The sequence below is a fragment of the Dermochelys coriacea genome, chromosome 9 (assembly GCF_009764565.3).
Source record: "Dermochelys coriacea isolate rDerCor1 chromosome 9, rDerCor1.pri.v4, whole genome shotgun sequence".
Classification (NCBI taxonomy): Eukaryota; Metazoa; Chordata; order Testudines; family Dermochelyidae; genus Dermochelys; species Dermochelys coriacea.
In genome coordinates, this window is record NC_050076.1 from 49,474,681 (window position 1) to 49,497,182 (window position 22,502).

Here is a 22,502-nt window from a genome sequence, read left to right on the forward strand (position 1 = left end):
TGGACCATTATGGGTGGTTGTGGCGGAGCTATCTGATTGGGGAAGAGGTTGTTGATTGGTTTAGGTGAGAGAAATGAAAGATGGGGTGGCTCTTGAGGGTCTCCAGGAGCTGGAGTTTGAAGATCACTGGATATATTTTCTGGGTCTGAAATGGCTGGAGATAATTGTAGTTGAGCTTGGCAGAGGGATGGGATGACTTTAAAGTCTGGGCTGGAAGACAGACCTTATTACCTACATTTAAGTCCAGGGCAATATGACAATAGTGACTGGCATAACTCTTAGAAGACTCCTTGGCAGCAACCAAATGCTCTGTAAGCTCTGATGAATTTGTTGAAGATGGAGGATCAAGTCCATGGCTGCCAAAACAGGAGGGGCCTTCTGATAGTTCAGGCTGAAAATGGGGGAGAAATCAAAATATGCAAAGAATGGGCTTTGCTGGGTGGAGACATGGATTGCATTATTATAAGCACAGGTTTCAGAGTAGCAGCCGTGTTAGTCTGTATTCGCAAAAAGAAAAGGAGTACTTGTGGCACCTTAGAGACTAACAAATTTATTAGAGCATAAGCTTTCGTGAGCTACAGCTCACTTCATCGGATGCATTTGGTGGAAAAAACAGAGGAGAGATTTATATATACACACACACACACACACACACACAGAGAACATGAAACAATGGGTTTATCATACACACTGTAAGGAGAGTGATCACTTAAGATAAGCCATCACCAGCAGCAGGGGGGGGAAAGGAGGAAAACCTTTCATGGTGACAAGCAAGGTAGGCTAATTCCAGCAGTTAACAAGAATATCAGAAAGAAAAGGAGTACTTGTGGCACCTTAGAGACTAACAAATTTATTAGAGCATAAGCTTTCGTGAGCTACAGCTCACTTCATCGGATGCATTTGGTGGAAAAAACAGAGGAGAGATTTATATATACACACACACACACACACACACAGAGAACATGAAACAATGGGTTTATCATACACACTGTAAGGAGAGTGATCACTTAAGATAAGCCATCACCAGCAGCAGGGGGGGGAAAGGAGGAAAACCTTTCATGGTGACAAGCAAGGTAGGCTAATTCCAGCAGTTAACAAGAATATCAGAGGAACAGTGGGGGGTGGGGTGGGAGGGAGAAATACCATGGGGAAATAGTTTTACTTTGTGTAATGACTCATCCATTCCCAGTCTCTATTCAAGCCTAAATTAATTGTATCCAGTTTGCAAATTATTCCAATTCAGCAGTCTCTCGTTGAAGTCTGTTTTTGAAGCTTTTTTGTTGAAGTATAGCCACTCTTAGGTCTGTGATCGAGTGACCAGAGAGATTGAAGTGTTCTCCAACTGGTTTTTGAACGTTATAATTCTTGATGTCTGATTTGTGTCGATTCATTCTTTTACGTAGAGACTGTCCAGTTTGGCCAATGTACATGGCAGAGGGGCATTGCTGGCACATGATGGCATATATCACATTGGTAGATTCGCAGGTGAACGAGCCTCTGATAGTGTGGCTGATGTGATTAGGCCCTATGATGGTATCCCCTGAATAGATATGTGGACAGAGTGCAGCAATGCCCCTCTGCCGTTTACATTGGCCAAACTGGACAGTCTCTACGTAAAAGAATGAATGGACACAAATCAGACGTCAAGAATTATAACATTCAAAAACCAGTTGGAGAACACTTCAATCTCTCTGGTCACTCGATCACAGACCTAAGAGTGGCTATACTTCAACAAAAAAGCTTCAAAAACAGACTTCAACGAGAGACTGCTGAATTGGAATAATTTGCAAACTGGATACAATTAACTTAAGCTTGAATAGAGACTGGGAATGGATGAGTCATTACACAAAGTAAAACTATTTCCCCATGGTATTTCTCCCCCCACCCCACCCCCCACTGTTCCTCTGATATTCTTGTTAACTGCTGGAATTAGCCTACCTTGCTTGTCACCATGAAAGGTTTCCTCCTCCCCCCCCTCCCCCCCCCCCGCTGCTGGTGATGGCTTATCTTAAGTGATCACTCTCCTTACAGTGTGTATGATAAACCCATTGTTTCATGTTCTCTGTGTGTGTGTGTGTGTGTGTGTGTGTGTGTGTGTGTATATATAAATCTCTCCTCTGTTTTTTCCACCAAATGCATCCGATGAAGTGAGCTGTAGCTCATGAAAGCTTATGCTCTAATAAATTTGTTAGTCTCTAAGGTGCCACAAGTACTCCTTTTCTTCTTATTATAAGCAAATTTGGCTAGGCATAATGGGGGAATCCAATCATCTTGGTAAAAATTCAAGAAACAGCAGAGGTACTGTTCCATTGTTTGGTTGACCCTTTTGGTCTGGCTGTCAGTCTGAAGATGGTAGGCAGTTGAGATGAGGGGTTTGGTGCCAAGAATGCAGAGGAATTCTTCCTAGAACCAGGAGACAAATGGGGTGCCCCAATCAGAAATGTCTTCTGGCGTGCCATGGCATGTTAAGATGTTTCAAAAAGAGCTGTGCCATTTCATGGCCTGATTGAAGTGTACGGCAGGGGTGAAATGGGTCTTTTTTTTTTTCAGGAGATCCACAATTGTCAGGACCACCAAGTGCTCTTGAAAGTGAGGCAACTCCACGATGAAGTCCATTGAGAGGGTGGACCAGGGGTGTGGAGGCATGGGAAGGGGCTAGAGAAGGCCCAGTGGTCTCATGTGCTATTTTTCATTGTGGGCACATAGATCACACATCTTAACATAGTCCTTGATGTCTTTTCATTTGTTTGCCATCAGAAATACCTTGAAATCAGATTCTTAAGCTAGACAAAATATCCTGCCCTGGGGAAGTCATGGCACAACTTCAGTACTTGTAGTTGGGGGTCTCCTTCAGGAGTGTAATGGTAATCTCTATGGATAGAAGAGGCCTTGCTGTAGATGGAAGCTTGATCCTAGGGAAGCACAGGGATTTTCCAGGGACTGGCAGATTGGTGCCATAGGTCACTGGGGAGCAGATGATAGTCATTAGATGGCCTTTGCCAGTCCCTTTGATGAAATGGGAGGGTTTGATAATGGTGGTCAGAGCTTTCCATCTACTTTGTAGTGCTCGTTCTTGTGGGACAGGACATCTGCCTTCCCCATTTTAGTTCCTGGGTGTAGGTGACTGTAAAATTGAATCTGGATAGAAAAAGTGCACAGCAGATCTGGCGTTGGTTTCACCATCAGGCTGTCTGTATGTATTCTAGTTTTTTGTGATCAGTCCAAACTTAGACAGGAGTGTGAACCCTTTTGAGGAGGTAATGCCACTCCTCAAAGACAGCCCTCATGGCCAGGAGTTCCTTGTCTCATATGTCATAGTTTTTCTCCATTAGGGTCAACTTCCAGGAGAAAATGGTGCAGAGGTGAAGTAGCTGGTGGGAAACTGCAAAGTGGGAAAGAACTTCACCTATTGCAAAGTCTGAGGCTTCAGTTTCAATGATTAAGGCCTGAGTCAGGTCTAGGTGGGTTCAAATGGGGGTGGATGTGAAGGGTCTTTTCAGGTGATCGAATGTAGCCTGTGTGTCAGTGGACCAGGTGAATCTGGCCCTCCTCCTTGTGGAGGAACATTAAGGAAGCGACCAGGCTGGAAAACCCCTTAATGAATCGCCTGTAAAAATTTGCAAAACCCACGAATCAGTGTCCACCACACAGTGGTGATGACATTGGAAGGCACCCTCAAATATCTAGCAGGAGTCTATGGCAAGGCCTGCTGGGGAGATGATGTAACCCAAGAACTACACCATCTCCTTGTCAAGTTCACACTTCACAGGCTTGGCATAGAGTTGATTCTGTAGCAAAGCCAATCTAGAATGATATGTACGTGACAGTCGTGGGGCTCTTGATTTTCAGAGAAGATGAGAATGTTGTTTATATAGATGGACCATGCCAGCTAGGAAGATGGAGGGACGAATAAATTCTTTCCATAGGTTTTCCTCTAGATAATTCCGGAAAGGCCTGTGTAAGTCTGGCTTAGAGAGAGTGTAAATGCCTCCAAAGAGAACCTCCCCTCTCCAGATGGAGTTCAATAGGGCAGTCATAACTGTGGTGCAGTGGTAGGATGTCCATCTTCTGTGTGTTGAACACTTCAGTGAACTCCAGATATTTGACAGGAATCTTAGGTGTGGTTGGGCCCGCTGTTTATGTCTCTGGGAGTCTTGGGGGTTGGAGCGCACCATAGAGTGTGGTCAACTGAGGACAGGGGCTCAGGAGACATTCTCATTGGCATTGCAAGGAGCAGAAGAGCACTGTCCTTGACTGCCAGAAAATTAGGGGGTCACGGGCAATGAGCCACAGGGCACCTACAACAACTGGTGAATGCAGGGCACAGATCACCCCAGACTACATGTTTTTCTGGTGGCTGCTGGTGGTGATCTCTGTGGGCACCATCTCAGATGTGATGGGCCCTAAAGAGGGGTGACCCCTCATTGGGCTCAACAAACTCAGAGTCTTTGCGGGGGGTAGGAATCCGATGATTTTTGACAATTTCTTGGTTGACACAGTTACCAGATGTGCCTGAGTCAACAAATGCCTCCAAGCAGAGGTCAGGCATCATGGAGTGCCAGAGGGGAGGGGAAGATGAGTGATGTGCTGGTTAGGGATTCTCAAGATTCCAGCAAAGTGGCAGCAGAGTGGCTTACTGTCAGGTGAAGTGAAACACTGACCCAGCCCCGGCCCCCGTACTGGGACTGGGTTCTGGCATTTCCCAACCTGGAGGAGTTTTGATTCTTAGCTGAGAATGTTGCAAAATGCTTGGATTCCTCGCAGTATAGGCGGAGAACTGGAGCTTTTTCTCATTGTACTTTTTCTCATTGTAGAGTTGGGGTCTAACATGGTCACTCTGCATCAGCTTGGGGTCTGTTGGATTACCCAGAGTTGCATATGACAGAGGTCCAATTTGATGAGGGTCAGGGACTGCCCTTCTTCCATTAGCCAGTTAGCAATCAGGGTGGATAAAAATCAATTTTTTTTTTAAATCAAAAAAATCTGTTTTTTTTTTATTTAAATAGCATTTTTTTGATAAAATGCTTTTTGAGGGGAAAAAACCTATCTAAAGATAGTTTTAATTAAGATACATTATAGCTCAAAGATATCTCATCATGTGATAGGGATTATAAATTCTAATTCTATACTATGAAACAATATATTCATGTAATGTTTTAGAAAAGTTTTGTAAATGAGTTCCAATAGTTCATGGATTAGGGACCCAATTTTATGGGGTCCCAGGGGCATCTGTGTAGATTATTTAGGTTAAATTTTCTATCTACCCAATGGGACTCAGTGCTCAGTCTAGAAGATATCATCAGAGATGTCTAGTTTTGCAGTTCTCAAACTGTGCATTTGTCTCCTGAGATAACATGCTTGTGAACAGCAAAAATGTTTTTAAATAAATAATATATAGAGGTGAGAAAAACAGACCTCAACCCTATTGTCCCTCTGCAAATTTGTGTACACAGAGTCAATCCCTTACCTCTCCCTAAAAGTGCAAAGTTTCAAAAAGTTCAGTGAATAGAAGATTGTTGGGGGAGGAATAGATCTAGACAAGGAGAAGTCTGGAGATAAATGTGAGAAGGGAGGGACAGGCAGTAGAAACAAAAGTGAAACTGTTTGAGCAGCATATTCCAGAAGTCTTGAGATCTTTCTCGGTGTAGCCTTCATTGATTTGAGATCTACCATACCATTGTCTCAGGAGAAGGGAAAACCTTCTGTAAAAAGCTGTAAAAGAGACCCAGTTTGGGAATATTTTAATGAAGTTCCTCTACCTGTGGGTAAGACAGTCATGCATGCAAAATGCAAACAGTGCTACAAAGAAATGCAAGGTCTGGTTTCCCGAATGAAACAACATCATGAGAAGTATTCCTTCTCAGGAGGAAGTTGTGTTGAAGATGATGAAAGGAACATGTCTGAACATGCAGGATTTTCAGGTTGGTAACAACCAACAAGAATGCACTTTTATGTATAATGACAGGTTTCAGAGTAGCAGCTGTGTTAGTCTGTATTCGCAAAAAGAAAAGGAGTATTTGTGGCACCTTAGAGACTAACAAATTTATTTGAGCATAAGCTTTCGTGAGCTACAGCTCACTTCATCGGATGCATTCGGTGGAAAATACAGTGGGGAGATTTATATACGAGTTTTTTCATGAAGTTGATAGATTTCCACTCTATACGGCTAAATTCAGTGCCTTGCATAATGACAGGTTTCAGAGTAGCAGCCATGTTAGTCTGTATTCGCAAAAAGTAAAGGAGTACTTGTGGCACCTTTTCCACCGAATGCATCTGATGAAGGGGGGGAGGGATAGCTCAGTGGTTTGAGCATTGGCCTGCTAAACCCAGGGTTGAGAGTTCAATCCTTGAGGGGGCCACTTAGGGATCTGGAGCAAAAATTGGAGATTGGCCCTGTTTTGAGCAGGGGGTTGGACTAGATCTCCTCAGGTCCCTTCTAACCCTGATATTCTATTCTAAGTGAGCTGTAGCTCACAAAAGCTTATGCTCAAATTTGTTAGTCTCTAAGGTGCCACAAGTACTCCTTTTCTTTTCACTTTTATGTAGAAACCCATGATTAAATAGTCTTCCTGACCTAGTGATTTAAATCAAATCCACCCTGTTATCAATCCTAATGTACAGCTTGATCAGGGCCCCCTAAGGCACGTGCGGGTTCTACCTGAGCTAATTCATCTTTAAAAGGATCATTGAGTCCTTGCTGGAGGTGATTTTGTTACACGGCCTCATCCCAGCAGGGATCAGCTGCCAGGCATCGAAACATGATTGCATATCTGAAGATAGGCTGGGAGTGCAGCTTCTGCAATGCTCTCTGTTAGGGTCATCAAAAATACTTGCCATTGTCTAGACAGACTCCTCAAAGTGTTCAAGAAGAGGGTTAGACGGCTCCAGTAGTGGGGAAGCCTATACTAGGGCCTCTCTGGTAAGCAAGCCAATCACAAGTCCTACTTAGGAACAGTCTGTGGGGTATGATAGCAGTCGCAGTGTGAAGAGCAGGTGATATTAATTCGTAAACCCCAGAATTGGGACAGTCTCTAATGAAATTGTCAGATGGGGGACCTTGGGCTCTCAGGTAGCAGGTTTGAGGGTCAGGAGCTTGCAGGCACGATCCTGGCATGTACACTTGAGCCTGAAGGACTGCATTCTGTTCTAAAAGTGTGACCCTCCCTACTTCTGATCCTTGTGAACTGTTCAAACTGTAAGCTGCCAGGGTGTGGTAGGCCTTCTTAGGGTGGAGTGGGACCTTATCTGGTGGTTGCAGTGGCAGTTTGGAATAGTGTTGCACATCCATCTAGGAGTCAGGTATCAGTACAGGGTGAAGCCAGAATGAGGAGCCAAGCCAAGGGTCAGAACCAAGAGTCAGGAGCAGGGCTGGGAGCCAAAGACTAGACTGGAGCTGGGGTGAAAGCTGGAACAAGGGGTGGAGGCAGGAGCAGGGCACAAGCACAGCTGGGGGTGTGGTATGCACTGAGCTACTGCTGCCGCATCAAGGCTCATGTAGTGGGCCACAAGCTCTTCTGCCCAATCAGGAAGCAGGGTCATTTGGAGAAGGCTCACTGCTCCGCTGAGCTTTCTGGGTTGCCTAGTGTTGAAGCTGGGGGCCAGCTGTGCTCCTGACACTAATAACTGAGATTTAGTCATGGGTATTTTTAGTAAAAGTCATGGACAGGTCACAAGAAATAAACAAAAATTCACAGCCCGTGACCTCTGCATGACTTTTACTAAAAATACCCATGACTAAATCTCTGCTCCTGGGCCCTGCTGCTCTGGGGGGCCCCTGCTCCAGTGGTGGGGGCTGATTGCTCTGGGGGGTCCACTACTCCGAGGCCCACGGGTACCACTCTCCCAATGACCCCGAAACCGCTGCTGTTCGAGTGGTCCCCAGGGACACCCTTGGAACCGATGCTGGGTGCTCCCTGGGGCCACTGCTCTGGCCACTCCTTGGACCGTTGCTGCTGGGGCACTCCCCAGGACCGCTGCTTGGGTGCTCCCTGGGGCCAGCTGCCCAGGGACACTCCAGCAGTGGCCAGTGCAGCTGGCCCTGGGGCCACTCCAGCGGCGATTGGCCACGGGGTGCCCGAGCAGCTGGCCCTGGGGTCAGCCACACTGGCACTTGCATCTGTGGAAGTCACGGAGGTCGTGGAAAGTCACAGAATCCGTGACAGAATCGCAGCCTTACTAATAACTAACCTCCCCTCCTTTTGTTTCCAGGAAATCAGTACCTAAAAAAGCAGTAAATGCATATATCATTGGCAGGCTGGCATATTCAAGAACATGTGAAGTTCACTTTTGTCCTAGAATTGTCATCTTCTGCAGCCAACTTCAAACAGTTTTTATCTCGAAGATTTAGGACAATAACATATATTTTTACAAAGAATTATGGCTGAGACTCAGGCTCACAGCAAGAATCAAGGATTTGCTTAGTTAGCAGTGGTTTTTTTTAAATCCTTTTCCCAGACTAGTGCCTTAACTCATCAATTCCCTCATAATTTATTTCATTTTGGATGTCATTCTAGTTTTTCTACCTAATTTTTTTAGAGGTAACTTATCCATCTCATTTTAGTTTTTATGTAATTCATTGAACCAATGTACATTCTATCTTTTATCTCAGTTTTCCCCTGTTGCAGCATCTTAACTTTAGGGGGGCAGTGCAGTCTAGTGGATAGAACTCTAGACTGGAACTCAAATGACTAGGATTTAAGAGTCCGTCACTAGCCTGCTGGGTGACCTTGCTCAAGTCATTTCAACTCTGTGTACCAAAGTTTCCCCATCTGTAAAATAATACTTGCCTCTGTTGCAAACATTTTAAGAACTATGCATGAAAATCTAGGAATTATTATAGTTACTTCACTGCTGCATGTTTTATTGAAATTCTCCAGGTTCTTTAAAGTGTCAGAGTAGGGATCTGTCACAGTATGTATCTCTGCAGAAGAGTTAATTACCTGCTGCCTACTCATCCCTGCAAATGATCATGTTCAACTTCCATGGATTTCAAGGAAAACTGGGCACTTTTGATCTTTTGGTCTTGTAAGATAAACAGCTGTGATAGATATTCACTCACTAATCCACCCTCCCATTTCAGTGTTGGGAGTTTTGTTAACTCTCATTTTTCTTTTTTTCCAGTTCTAATTTTTTTGTTTCAGTAATAAAAAACTGGCAGTTCAAGACAGGTGGGGGTCCACCTGATGGTACTGGAAAGGTGGCAAACCATATCCTGTCAGAAGTCAAAGGCGTAAAACTTAAGAGTTATAGAAATTCCATGTGATCTCCTTCACAAAGCATGGACCCATGAGTATCAAACTATCACAACTCTGCATTATTACAGAAGGGCAATTATCAGTTAGTGGTGGGAAAATGTCTAGAAAGTATATAAACAGCATATTTATATTTTAAAATGATCTTGACCCTTATGGGTTAACTGAATGAAGTAACTTTGTGTTTCAGGCTTTCATGCTGCTCTGTGATCTCTTGATGATTTTTAGCCACCAGCTGATGACTGGAGGTAGAGAGGGTCTTCAACCTTTGGTGTTCAATCCAGACTCTGGGCTCCAGTCTGAACTCCTTAGCTTTGTGATGGACCATGTCTTCATTGACCAAGATGATGAGAACCAGAGCATGGGTATGTTTAGCCATCATGTTTTGTACTTGTCCTCTCTCACCCGACACACAAGACTGTCAGGAAAAAACACATCTGTGCACCGAAATGTATCAAATGAAGTTCTTGTTTTTGCCTCTTGCTTTCTTTGAAGATAAATGTTGGTATATGATTTATAGTCCTGCACACCTTTACAAAAGCTAACGGTGTTATAAAGTGAAATTTCATAGAGTTTTCATTCAGAGGATGGGGGAGAGTATAAGTTGCCATGGCATACACCTGTAATAGCATTCTTTCTTAATTGTTATAATTTTTTTTAACGCATCTATGTTCAAGACCGGATACCTTTCTGGAAGATGCGCTTTAGTCAAACACAAGTTATTAGGCTCAATTCAGTGTGAAATTTAATGGCCTTTGATATAAAGGAGGTCGGACTAGATGATCTAATGGTCCTTTCCTGCCTATAAACTCAATAAATCTATGAAAAAGTGGTCCCCTTCCCTAAATAGTTCACAGTCCAAGTACATGATGAAAGATGACAAAATACAACATGGTTTTACAAAAGGTAGATCATGCCAAACCAACCTAATCTCCTTTTTTGAAAAGGTAACAGATTTTTTAGATAAAGGAAATGCAGTGGATCTAATTTAACTAGATTTCAGTAAGGCATTTGATACCGTGCCACATGGGGAATTATTAGTTAAATTGGAGAAGATGGGGATCAATATGAACATCAAAAGGTGGATAAGGAATTGGTTAAAGGGGAGACAGCAACGGGTCCTACTGAAAGGCGAACTGTCAGGTTGGAGGGAGGTTACCAGTGGAGTTCCTCAGGGATCGGTTTTGGGACCAATCTTATTTAATCTTTTTATTACTGACCTTGGCACAAAAAATGGGAGTGTGCTAATAAAGTTTGCAGATGATACAAAGTTGGGAGGTATTGCCAATTCGGAGAAGGATCGGGATATTATACAGGAGGATCTGGATGACCTTGTAAACTGGAGTAATAGTAATAGGATGAAATTTAATAATGAGAAGTGTAAGGTTATGCATTTAGGGATTAATAACAAGAATTTTTGTTATAATTTGGGGACGCATCAATTAGAAGTAACGGACGAGGAGAAGGACCTTGGCGTATTGGTTGATCATAGGATGACTATGAGCTGCCAATGTGATATGGCTGTGAAAAAAGCTAATGCGGTTTTGGGATGCATCAGGAGAGGCATTTCCAGTAGGGATAAGGAGGTTTTAGTACCATTATACAAGGCACTGGTGAGACCTCACCTAGAATACTGTGTGCAGTTCTGGTCTCCCATGTTTAAAAAGGATGAATTCAAACTGGAGCAGGTACAGAGAAGGGCTACTAGGATGATCCAAGGAATGGAAAACTTGTCTTATGAAAGGAGACTTAAGGAGCTTGGCTTGTTTAGCCTAACTAAAAGAAGGTTGAGGGGAGATATGATTGCTCTCTCTAAATATATCCGAGGGATAAATACAGGAGAGGGAGAGGAATTATTTAAGCCCAGCAGCAATGTGGACACAAGAACAAATGGGTATAAACTGGCCACCAGGAAGTTTAGACTTGAAATCAGACGAAGGTTTTTAACCATCAGAGGAGTGAAGTTTTGGAATAGCCTTCCAAGGGAAGCAGTGGGGGCAAAAGATCTATCTGGTTTTAAGATTCTACTTGGTAAGTTTATGGAGGAGATGGTATGATGGGATAATGGAATTTTGGTAAGTAATTGATCTTTAAATATTCAGGGTAAATAGGCCTAATCCCCTGAGATGGGATATTAGATGGATGGGATCTGAGTTACCCAGGAAAGAATGTTCTGTAGTATCTGGCTGGTGAATCTTGCCCATATGCTCAGGGTTTAGCTGATTGCCATATTTAGGGTCAGGAAGGAATTTTCCTCCAGGGCAGATTGGAGAGGCCCTGGAGGTTTTTCGCCTTCCTCTGTAGCATGGGGCATGGTTGACTTGAGGGAGGCTTCTCTGCTCCTTGAAGTCTTTAAACCATGATTTAAGGACTTCAATAGCTCAGACATGGGTGAGGTTTTTCATAGAGGTGGGTGGGTGAGATTCTGTGTCCTGTGCTGTGCAGGAGGTCGGACTAGATGATCAGAATGGTCCCTTCTGACCTTAGTATCTATGAATCTATAACAGTTGGTGCAAGAAGCAGCTAGCAAGGAGAGCACAAGGTTACGTGATAACAATTAGAGTAATAAACAGCAGTCGCAGCACATCAGAGACTGGCCATTTCATGTTTTGCAGGCATCACAACAGAGGTGAATAAGAGAGGATTTGAAGGATTTAAAGATGAAGCTGTCCTTCTTTCCTGTCTGTGTGTCCTTACTTTGTTCCTTCCACAGGATTTCCTTTAACTGTGAAAGAGGACAGATCAGATAGTGTTGCTTTTCAGCATCGAGGTGTCATGTTCCAGTTAACAACTGTTGTTTGAACAGTGCTTTGAAGATGTAAAGTGCCATATTATAGCTAAATATGGTATACTTGTTCTACTCCTGATAATAATTTTGCTCTTCCTAACAGCTGTGCTATGTAGTATTCACTTTCAGAAAAACTTCATTAAAGTGTAGCTAATACGTCTGCCTCACAACCATGCCTTCTGGTCTCTGTATCTCTTTTCAGAGATGAGGATACCTGATCTGTGTATGAAACATAAGGAGAGAGTGATCTCCTACCATAGTAAAGAAGTAGACGGTTGTGCAAAAATATCAGGAAAGAGATCCTGAATTTGACAGTCCTACATCTGCTGATGAAAATATGAATGAAAATCTGAAACCAACTTCAAGGTTGATGATCTCCTCTTTAGGGAAAAGGATTGTTCAGTTCCAGAACCAATGAGTTTCTGGAAAAATGAATTGGCAGGTACAGCACTAGACTCTTGGGCATTTATCAGCAGTCCAGGAAGAGACCTGGAGTATCGGTTTTCAGGTACCAACACAACAAAATTCATCATCTTCCTCTTCCTCACACATTACCCAAAGGAGACAATATTATCATCAACAATATCATCCTCAACAGTCTTCTCAGCAAAACAGAAGGAGCTTTAAACCACAGGAGGTGAACAAATTATCTTCACAAGCTACTGTGCCAGGCCTTAGGTCCCAAGTCTGACATAGTGTCTGAGAGCTGTGGTCCAATTTTAATCTAGTCTCATTCCATTCAGAGACCATCTGCATCTAAACATCTATTACCACAGACAAAAAATTTTAGAAATTATCCAATAGAATTCAAAATTATTCCTCCTCAATCCCCTCCTCCAATCCCTATCCAGGGATCCCTCTCAGAAGAACCTGTTGAGATCAGAGGTTCTGCCCTTCTTGCCCTTCTCAAGTACTCCTGCAAGGCCTCACCAGTGCCAACTAATGTGGGACAGTTATCTCCCGTGATTTACATACAACACTCCTGTTAATACACCCCAGAATTATGATATACTTTTTTGCAACTACATCACATTGACTCGTATTCAATTTGTGATCCACTGGAAACCCCAGATCCTTTTCAGCAGTACTTCCACATAGCCAGTTATTCTCCATTTTGTATTTGTGCATTTAATTTTTTCTTCCGATATGTAGTACTTTGCACTTGTCTTTATTGAATGTCATCTTGTTGAATTCAGAACAATTCTCCAGTTTGCCACGGTTGTTTTGAATTCTAATCCTGGTCTCCAAAGTGCTTACAAACCCTCCCAGCATGGTGCCATCTGAAATTTTATAAAGATACTCTCCATTCCATTATCCAAATCATTAATGAAAATATTGAATAGTACTGGACCCAGGACTGACTCCTGCAGGTCCTACTAGATACATCCTCCCAGTTTGACAGTGAATTATTGATAACTACTGTTTGAATATGGTCCTTCAGCCAGTCATGCACCCATCTTATAATAATTTCATCTAGACCACATTTCCCTAGTTTGCTTATGAGCATGTCATGTGGGACCGTGTCAAAAGCCTTACTAAAATCAAGATGTCTCACATTTAATCCTCTGTTAAGGTCACCATTTTTTATACTTACCTGTGAGCTTTTTTCACCTGCCCCCTTTGAACCTAGGTTAAAGCCCTCCTTGCTAGGTTGGCAAACTTAGGCAGCAGTACTGTCACCACAAAGCAACTCTGACCCTTCAAGCCTTCTCTTCTTCAGGGTGCAACTGCAACACGAGCTGGAGGCAGAGGGAATTAGGGGAACATTGGTGGGGTGCTACTCATGCCCTTGGCCCAGAGCAACCAGGGCTTGAGGGACTTGCCCATCACTACTGTTTGAAAAGGTTCTGTTCCCAAGTAGCTGGTTCTGTAGAGGCAATATAGTTAGAGAACAGGTGTTACAAAAGGTAAATGCCCCCCTTTTATGTACCAATTGTGTTTCTTTAATCTGGTTGAATTCACTCCACAGTGAAGTGATCACTGTTCTCAACATTTGTATCTAACGTACTTCTTTACCGAATTGGTGGAATCTCATTTATTATGTCGTGGTCTGTTTTCACATTTTGATTATTATATCTTGTTGTTTTCATTGACAGAGGGAGTGCTTATGTTGCATTTTATGTTAATATTTCTCACAATCAAGTGACATTTCTCTTCTATTATTTGTGGCTATTTTGGAGTGCCAGGAATATCAAATCAAAGCATGTGCTAGAGATTTTGTTGCAAAAATCATTCTGCAATGTGATTGTTATTTTTGATTGATCATATGTGAAATACATAGATTCAATGTAACCAGATTAAATAAGAATCTGTGAATTGTTCTCTTGCCAAGATTGTTAACAAAAAACAGCTTGAGTTTCACTCTCTTTGGTTTTAGTTTCTCCTGAAAGTACATTAGATATATTTTTGGTGAGTTTAATTTTACAAAAACTGTTGATTTTATTAAACAAAGATAATTGGGTTTTGTGTTGCCTTAGAAAACAGCAGATGTTAATAAATATTTTCTTTACTGTATTTAGAGGGAGATGAAGAGGATGAAGCTAACAAAATAGAGGCTTTACATAAAAGAAGGAACCTTCTGGCAGCCTTTAGCAAACTTATTATCTATGATATAGTAGATATGCATGCAGCAGCAGATATCTTCAAACACTATATGAAGGTATGATTCTATATTTTTATCTTCTCCTCCTCCTAAATGAGCACAGAAATTGTAGCTGGAAAAGTCTTAAAATATTAGTCCATTCTGTTCCTCTCTCTGCTATTTTCTTTCCTGTTGCATATTCTTGAGTGCTGTCTCCAGTCTGATTTTAATTGATTACTGAGATGCAAAAAGCTCTGATCAGGTTGCAGAAAATATATTTTTTGAAATCAGAGCCAGGTGTTAACTTCAGCTTGTATTTATGCTTATTTTTACCTAAGGCTTAAAGGGCCCTAAGTGCTTCCTAATAAAATATATATTGTATGGACTTTTATGATAGCTTGGCTATTATGGTAGAAGAGCAATTGAGGAGCAGGAGTAGAAACATTAAAAAAAATATCCTTAAAACTAGAGACACAAAATATGCAAATAAAGCAGTGCCTATTTATGAAATAGGCCAGTTGAATCATTTCATTTTCTTCATAAAATCTCCAGAGTTCGGGACCTGTAGCCATAATAAGTAAGTGGGGACTGAGTAAGAGAAGCCAGAATCCAGCTTAGAGTTCTTCAAAGATTCAGACCTGGTCTACACTAGGAAACAGTATAACTTTGTTGCTCAGGGATATGAAGAGTCCACACCCCTGTGTGACACTATTAAACCAACCTAACCCCTGATGTAGACAGCATTAGGTTGACAGGAGAATTCACCCACCGACCTAGTTACCATCTCTCGGGGAGGTGGAGTATCTACACTGATGGGAGAATCTCTCCTGTCTGGGTAGGTAGTGTCGTCACTGAAGCACTACAGCAGCGCCGCTGAAGGGTTTTAAGTGTTGAAAAGGCCTCAGTTTGAAGTATAGATATAATTTTTAAGGTATATTTAGCTATCTATATAGGGTTTTATAAAGCCACCCATCATGATCCCTGGAATGCATATTGTCTTCATCATTACTATTTAAATGGTCACAGAGTGATCAGCATAGTAGAAGACACAATGTGAAAGTAGTTCTTACCCCAGATTATTTACAATCTAATAGAAACAGAGAAGCAGGTCACATTGTGAAACCCAGAGGAATAAATAACATGTAGGGTTTTTTGCTTGTCACTTTTGGTGGACACTGAAAGAACTGGTTTCAGAGTAGCAGCCATGTTAGTCTGTATTCGCAAAAAGAAAAGGAGTACTTGTGGCACCTTAGAGACTAACAAATTTATTAGAGCATAAGCTTTCGTGAGCTACAACTCACTGAAAGAACTGTAACTTTAGGAAGGAGGGTGGATACTCTGACTCTGCTGGATGGATAACTCTTCCTTTGTAGGTGAATATAAGCTGCTCCTTTTATTGCTGTTTAAGTTGTGTGTTTTTAAGTATTTCCCAAAGTACCTAAAGTAGTGGATATGTACTGTTTATATTCTTGCTCCCAACCTAATTAACCGTCCTATTTTACAGTCTCAGGTAGGAAGCATTTGTGGGTTTTTGGTGTGATACTGTCCTCTTAGCTCTAGGTTTCATAGAGCTACTCTGCTTAAAACACAGCAAATAAAAAATCCTTCAGAAACCTGTACCTCTTCCATAAAACCTTAAACTTGGTCTAAACCACCTTTGCTCTCCTCCCCGCCCTGCCGCCCTTGAGCTCTAGCTACCACAGCTTTAGAGATCCTGACTAAAATTTTCAAAAATAAGAAGCTAAAGTTAAAGTCCTAATTCAATATTTAGGAACCTGAAGGTCAGTGGGGCTTCTCATTTCGGTATTTTTGAAAATTCCTCTTCCAGGCATTTTTATATGGATTTAGGATAAAATTTTCAAAAGTGTTTATGTGACTTTCCATAAATTCATAGATTCTAAGGCCAGAAGGAGCCATTGTGATCATCTAGTCAGACCTCCTGTAAAACACAGACAATAAAACTTCCCCAGTATAATTCCTAGAGCAAATCTTTTAGAAAAACATATTGATTTAAAAATTCATCAGTGATGGAGAATTCACCATTACCCTTGATAAATTGTTCCAAAAGTTAATTACCTTCACTGTTAAAAATTTACTCTTTCTTTCCGGTCTGAATTTGTCTAGCTTCAACTTCCAGCCATTGGACTGTGTTATACCTTTCTCTTCTAGATTGAAGAGCCATTGTTGTTTGTTCCCTATGTGGGTACATACAGACTGTAATCAGGTTACCCCTTATCTCTTTGTTAATCTAAACAGAACAGAAATATTTACTGAACACTTTCACCTTTTCAATATTATTATTGATAATTCTACCATTTCCATCTAGTAATACACCAACACTATTATCAGGATTCTTTTTGTTCCTAGTATACCTAAAAAAAATTCTTAATGTCTGTAACTCTGCTGGCCATAAGTTTCTCCTTGTGTCCCTTTGCTTCCCTTATTGATTTTCTGCAGTTTCTAGCTTCTGAGTTATACTCATTACTGTCAATTTTCCCTTTCTTCCATTTGTTATGGTTTGGGGGCAGGGTTTACAGCTTCCTTCACTTCTCCTGTAGATAAGATTGATATTTTTAACTAATATGGCATTCCGACTTCGTGGGCATCTAGTAAAGTGTTCTAAAACAATTCCCAATTGTGATTCACATTTTTTCTGATTAAACTCTTCCTCCCAACTGATTTGGCTCATAATTGTTTTCAGCTTTGTGAAACTGGCCCTGTTAAAACACTGTGTGTGTGTATGTGTGTATGTATATATGTGTGTATGTGTATGTATGTGTGTGTGTGTGTGTGTGTGTGTGTGTGTGTGTGTGTGTGTGTGTGTATATATGTATATATGTGTGTATATATGTATATATGTATATATGTATATATATATATATGTATATATTGCCGATCTGGACTTTATTCTGTTTCCACATTAAAAATATTATCAGGTCATGATACTTAAGGTACCCAAATTACCGTTAATTTTCAGTTCTGTGATTAGTTCCTTTTTATATATCAAGACTAAATCTAATATAGAATTCCCCCATGTTGGTTGCAACACTTTTTAAAATAGGAAGTAGACATCTATCACATGTAGAATTTTCCAAGGAAGTTTTAATACTGGCAGCACAAGACCTTCAGAGTGTGTCAATCAGATTGAAGTCCCCCATAATAATGCAGCTTTTTTCTCTACAAATGATAGGTGCATAAGGAGCCAGTTATCCTGTTCCCTAATGTGATCTGGTGTTCTGTAGCATACACTAACTGATACCCCATCTTGTGCTTTATCTGTTAAAACATTGATAAGTATTCAGTATAATTTTCTTCTGAATGATCAGTGACTTGGAAACAGGAAATGCCATTTTTGATAGAGTGCTACTTCCCCTCCCCTTTTGTTCACTCAGTCCTTCCTAAATAAAACATAACCTGTGATTTTTAACATTCCAATCTTGCAAGTCTTCCTACCAAATTTCTGTAATACTGACTAGGTTGAATTTATGCTAATAAATGAGCAATTTCAATACCTCTTGTTTGTTACCCTCCCCTTTTATTATTAGTTTACCACCCATGTGACTACTATAGCCATCCTGTTCCTGAGGAGACTGGTTCCCCTTCTGCTGAGGTGGAGGCCATCCAAACTGTTGAGCCCTTTCTCCCCATAGAAAGTGGACCATTGCTCCCATAAAACCAAAACCCTCCACCACTTACCTACGCAGTGGTTCTCTTCTGGAACCTTCTGCCTTCTATCTTTCTTCAGTCATGGGACAGGAGAGATCTCAAAGAAGATTACTTGAATATTCTTTTTCTTCAGCACACTTCCAAAATCCCTGAAGTTATCAACTATCTGTGAGATATCCCACGAGGCAGTGTTATAGTGCTGATAAGAACCATCACCAGTGGATCTTCACTTGTCAACTTCAGAAGTCTGTTCAATCTCAGAGTGACGTCTCACGTCTTGGCTATGAGAAGATAGCACGCTGTCCAGCTGTCTGCTTGTCCTTTGCAGAATATTCTTTCAATTCTTCAGTAATGAATTCACAGCAAAGATCGTCTTCCATGAACAGTTGGAGAACTCTGTGTGCAACCTTGCTTTTCATATAGGTTGGGCAGACCTACCATCTACAAGTGTAATCATCTGGTATGCTTTATACCAAATGGATCTTGAGAGATATCTTCCACGGTTTTCATATTGATGACCTAGTATCAGTTCGAATCCTCTTGCTGTGTGGAATTCCTCCTGGTCTTCTTATCTCTGGTGGCCACAACATGCCTATCGTCATCTGTCTGCAGCCTTGAAGAATGCTGCCATGACCTCTTGCCTCTGGTTACAATCTGTGAGGGGTTGCAAACTGCGAGGGGTCCTCTGATTTCTTCTCTCTCTAACTCTTTAGTGACCAATTCCCTTCTTCCTTGAACGTAGGGTACTGATGTCTCCCAAACCTGGCTGTCTAGGAACACCTTAGCATCTTTGATTCTCAGTAGCGTCTCTACTTTCCTGTTCAATCCAAGAATCTTTTCCTCTAGCACAGCCATCGGCTTGCAGTTTTTGAACAGGAAGTCCCTTCTGGCTTCAGGCAGGAAAAAAAACATGGCGCATCCATTATAGGTTACCACCACTGTTCCATTGCTGTCCATCTTGAAATTGTGCATAGACCTGAACCTGGAAGGAAAGCCTCTCACATTCCCTGTCTATACTCCCTCTGAAACTCTTCTGTTAGCTGCCTCTGTTCATAGCATTTGAGCATTTGAGTTTTCCTGACATGTGACTTTTTATACCAAGAACATAAATCCCATTTCAGAAGCACCTAAGTCATTTTAGGAACCTGAGTCCTACTGAAAGACACTTAGGCACTTTTGAGAATTTTAGTCTAACTTGAGGCCCCTATTTTTGAAAAATTTGACCTATGTCTGTGTCAGGCTGTCTGGAGTGTCTCACAAATGTGAGTATGAACCTCAGGGCAGACTGTTAGTAACCAGGGCACAAACCCCAAACTGCTTGTGAGTTCTGTACTTGGATTTCTTCAAGTATCAAGTGTGAACTCCTCAAGCACTATAACTAGGGCCCTACCAAAGTCATGGTTCATTTTGGCCAATTTCAGGGTCATCGGATTTTAAAAATCCATAAATTTAATGATTTCAGATATTTAAATCTGAAATTAGTGTTGTAACTGTAGGAGTCCTGACCCAACTCTGAAGGCATTAGCGCAGAAGTAAGGGTGGCATAGTATGGTATTGTTGCACTACTGTTGGTGGGGCGCTGCCTTCAGAGCTGGGCGCCTGGTCAGCTGCCACCACTCTCTGGCCACCCAGCTCTGAAGACAGCACAGAAGTAAGGGTAGCAATACCATGACCTCCTACAATAACCATGCAACACTCCATCTCCACCCTCCCCAATCCTTTTTTAGCTTGGGACCCCAAGTTTGAGAAATGCTGGTATTCCCTGTGAAATCTATAAAGTATAGGGTAAAAGTACACAAAAGACCAGATTTCGTGGTCCATGACGCATTTATCATGGCAGGGATTTTTATTCCCTTCCCCCGGAGTTCAAGCTCTGATGGGACATGTCTACCTGCACATCTCTCTTCATGGGCATTGGGCTGGTGGGGAGCAATCAACTGTCTTCTGTCCACTGATGTTCTGTAGTGGTGGTGGTGGTCTATAGGCCTTCTAGGTCTACAGGCCTTCTTTTATTGGGCAGGAAATAACACCTTTTGTGGTAAACTAGTATATCACACTTTGTAATGCTTCTCTCCTGACTGTGGGGGTTTCCAGTTTCAGAGCAAACACTTAAATATTACCTTATAACAGGGGTAGGCAACCTATGGCATGCGTACACTCACACTGCCCAGGTCCTGGCTACCGGTCCTGGGGGCTTTGTATTTTAATGTAATTTTAAATGAAGCTTCTTAAACATTTTAAAAACCTTATTTACTTTACATACAACAGTGGTGGTAACCTATAATGGATGCGCCATGTTTTTTTTCTTGCCTGAAGCCAGAAGGGACTTCCTGTGCAAAAAGTTTTGAAAGATGGCTGTGCTAGAGGAAAAGAGAGTTAGTTATATATTATAGACTTTTATAGAAAGAGACCTTCTAAAAACGTTAAAATGTATTACTGGCGCACGAAACCTTACATTAGAATGAATAAATAAAGACTCGGCACACCACTTCTGAAAGATTGCCGACCCTTGCCTTATAACATGAAATACAGATGATATAAGCGAGATTAAGAAATGCTTGCGAGTTGCTGAATACATTAAAGTCCAAACACTAAATAGATTTCTATAAATCTTATATCTATTTTAACAATACTAACAGAGATGAGCCAGAATGGTTTCCAGCTAAGCATTTGTCAGTGTTCAGTGAGTCCTAAGAGCCTTAGCCTGAGCTGGCACCTGGTCTGGAAGAGTCACAGTCTGGCCTTAGGGTGGGTGAATCAGGAGCCGTTTCCTGCTTTTGCTCATTTGTCTTTCTTCAGATGTGATGTACTTCAGAAATGTCTTCCTCAAGGTTCTCTTTCCCTTTCTTATTAACTAGAAATGTATTTTCCTAGGTTTGGTCCTAATTCCCAGAATCTTATGGAGATACTGGCATTCCATATATGTAGATAGAGCCCTAAAATTCTATCTAAGAAAGACTGAGACAGAGAAAATTGCAACAGCTTTTCTTATGGTGTCAGGGCCCTAAGAAAAATTATCAGCAGTGGCTTGGTTTAGATTAAATATAAAACAAGTTTAATAAAAGAAGATGAGGATTTTCACTTAGTTCAAGTATAAAAGGATATAGTTAGAAATGGTTGAAAGCAAATAAAAGTGAAAAATCCTTTCTAATGGCTAAGACTAAATACAACAAGCTACACCCTCTGTTCAACATAGTTTCCTTACCAATCTGCCTTCCAACAAGATGGCTGTCAGCCCCTCTGGTCAGGATCTTCAAATTGCTTGATTCCTTTGTCTTTTTAGGTAAAAGATAACTTTGTGCCTCTCTTTTATAGTACAGTGAACATTTGAAATTGATTCTTCTGAAGGTTCCCCCGCCCCAAAGTAAAGTTTATTCAAGCTGTGAGGAAGATGACATGGAGGTTCCTGGTGAAGGAAGTTTATGCACGTTTCTTCCCCTGCTGCTGTTTGCTAAAATGGAAATTTATCTGTTTCCTGCAATCTCCTCCCCCTGACATGATGCAGAGTGGTTATCTCCTCCCCTTGTTGCCTTGCCTGTTTACCTTTTATGCAAATTGCATTCCCAAACTGTTTCTTAATGTACTTTGGAAATATCTTCAAAGTGGCAGAACTACATTCCTTTGTCTATAATGAGGCAACTTCACCACAGCCTGTCAAACACACTTTAAGAACATAATTCCCAATATGTTTGTAATTTTGAATTTCTCCTTCATGCATACACCAGGCAAGAACATTAATGATCAGTATATTGTCACTTTCTATTGATATCTTAGTCAGTCACCATCTGATAATGTGTCCTACTTAACCTGGAAGTTCCTTCTACAGCCTTGGTTCCCCTTCTGCTGTTGTCTCAAATGTAAATTTCTTGTCACCACCTTCAAAGCTCTAGATAACATTGTCCCTCCTTGCATATCCTCCTCTGTCAAACATTACATGGATTCCTCTCTAACAGCATTCCCAGCCTTGTGCTCCTGTTGGTCAGCATCTCACAATCACCTCTGTTTCTTCTGTTAGCCTGACCCCTATGTCTGGTATGACCTTCCAGAGTTCATTCGTGTGGCCCCTAGCCTGCCCATATTTAAATCCCTCTTAAAGATCCAGTTCTGATTCACTACTTTTAGTGAATCAAGGTGACTTGTATATCAATTGTATATGATTTGTCTATTTTTGTTCATGTTCCTGTTACCCTATTTTACTTGCCTCTTCATAGATTGT

At 41.5% G+C, this 22,502-nt stretch overlaps 1 protein-coding gene and 1 long non-coding RNA gene across 5 annotated transcripts in view; one reads left to right on the plus strand and one right to left on the minus strand.

Annotated features, from left to right (window-relative positions):
- The window catches only part of STAG1 (stromal antigen 1), a 379,263-nt gene that overhangs the window by 311,277 nt on the left and 45,484 nt on the right, over nucleotides 1-22,502 (plus strand). For all 4 annotated transcript variants that reach the window (XM_038415259.2, XM_038415257.2, XM_043492802.1 and 1 more), the window contains 2 exons: nucleotides 9,442-9,616; nucleotides 14,559-14,698. In XM_038415259.2, the coding sequence (XP_038271187.1) occupies nucleotides 9,442-9,616; nucleotides 14,559-14,698 (315 nt within the window). The remainder of the gene's footprint in view (nucleotides 1-9,441; nucleotides 9,617-14,558; nucleotides 14,699-22,502) is intronic.
- Nucleotides 14,692-21,720, minus strand: LOC122455906. Its single transcript, XR_006274416.1, has 4 exons — nucleotides 21,492-21,720; nucleotides 18,317-19,176; nucleotides 16,697-16,868; nucleotides 14,692-15,182 (listed from the first exon to the last, which is right to left on the minus strand). It is a non-coding gene; the product is annotated as an uncharacterized LOC122455906 (long non-coding RNA).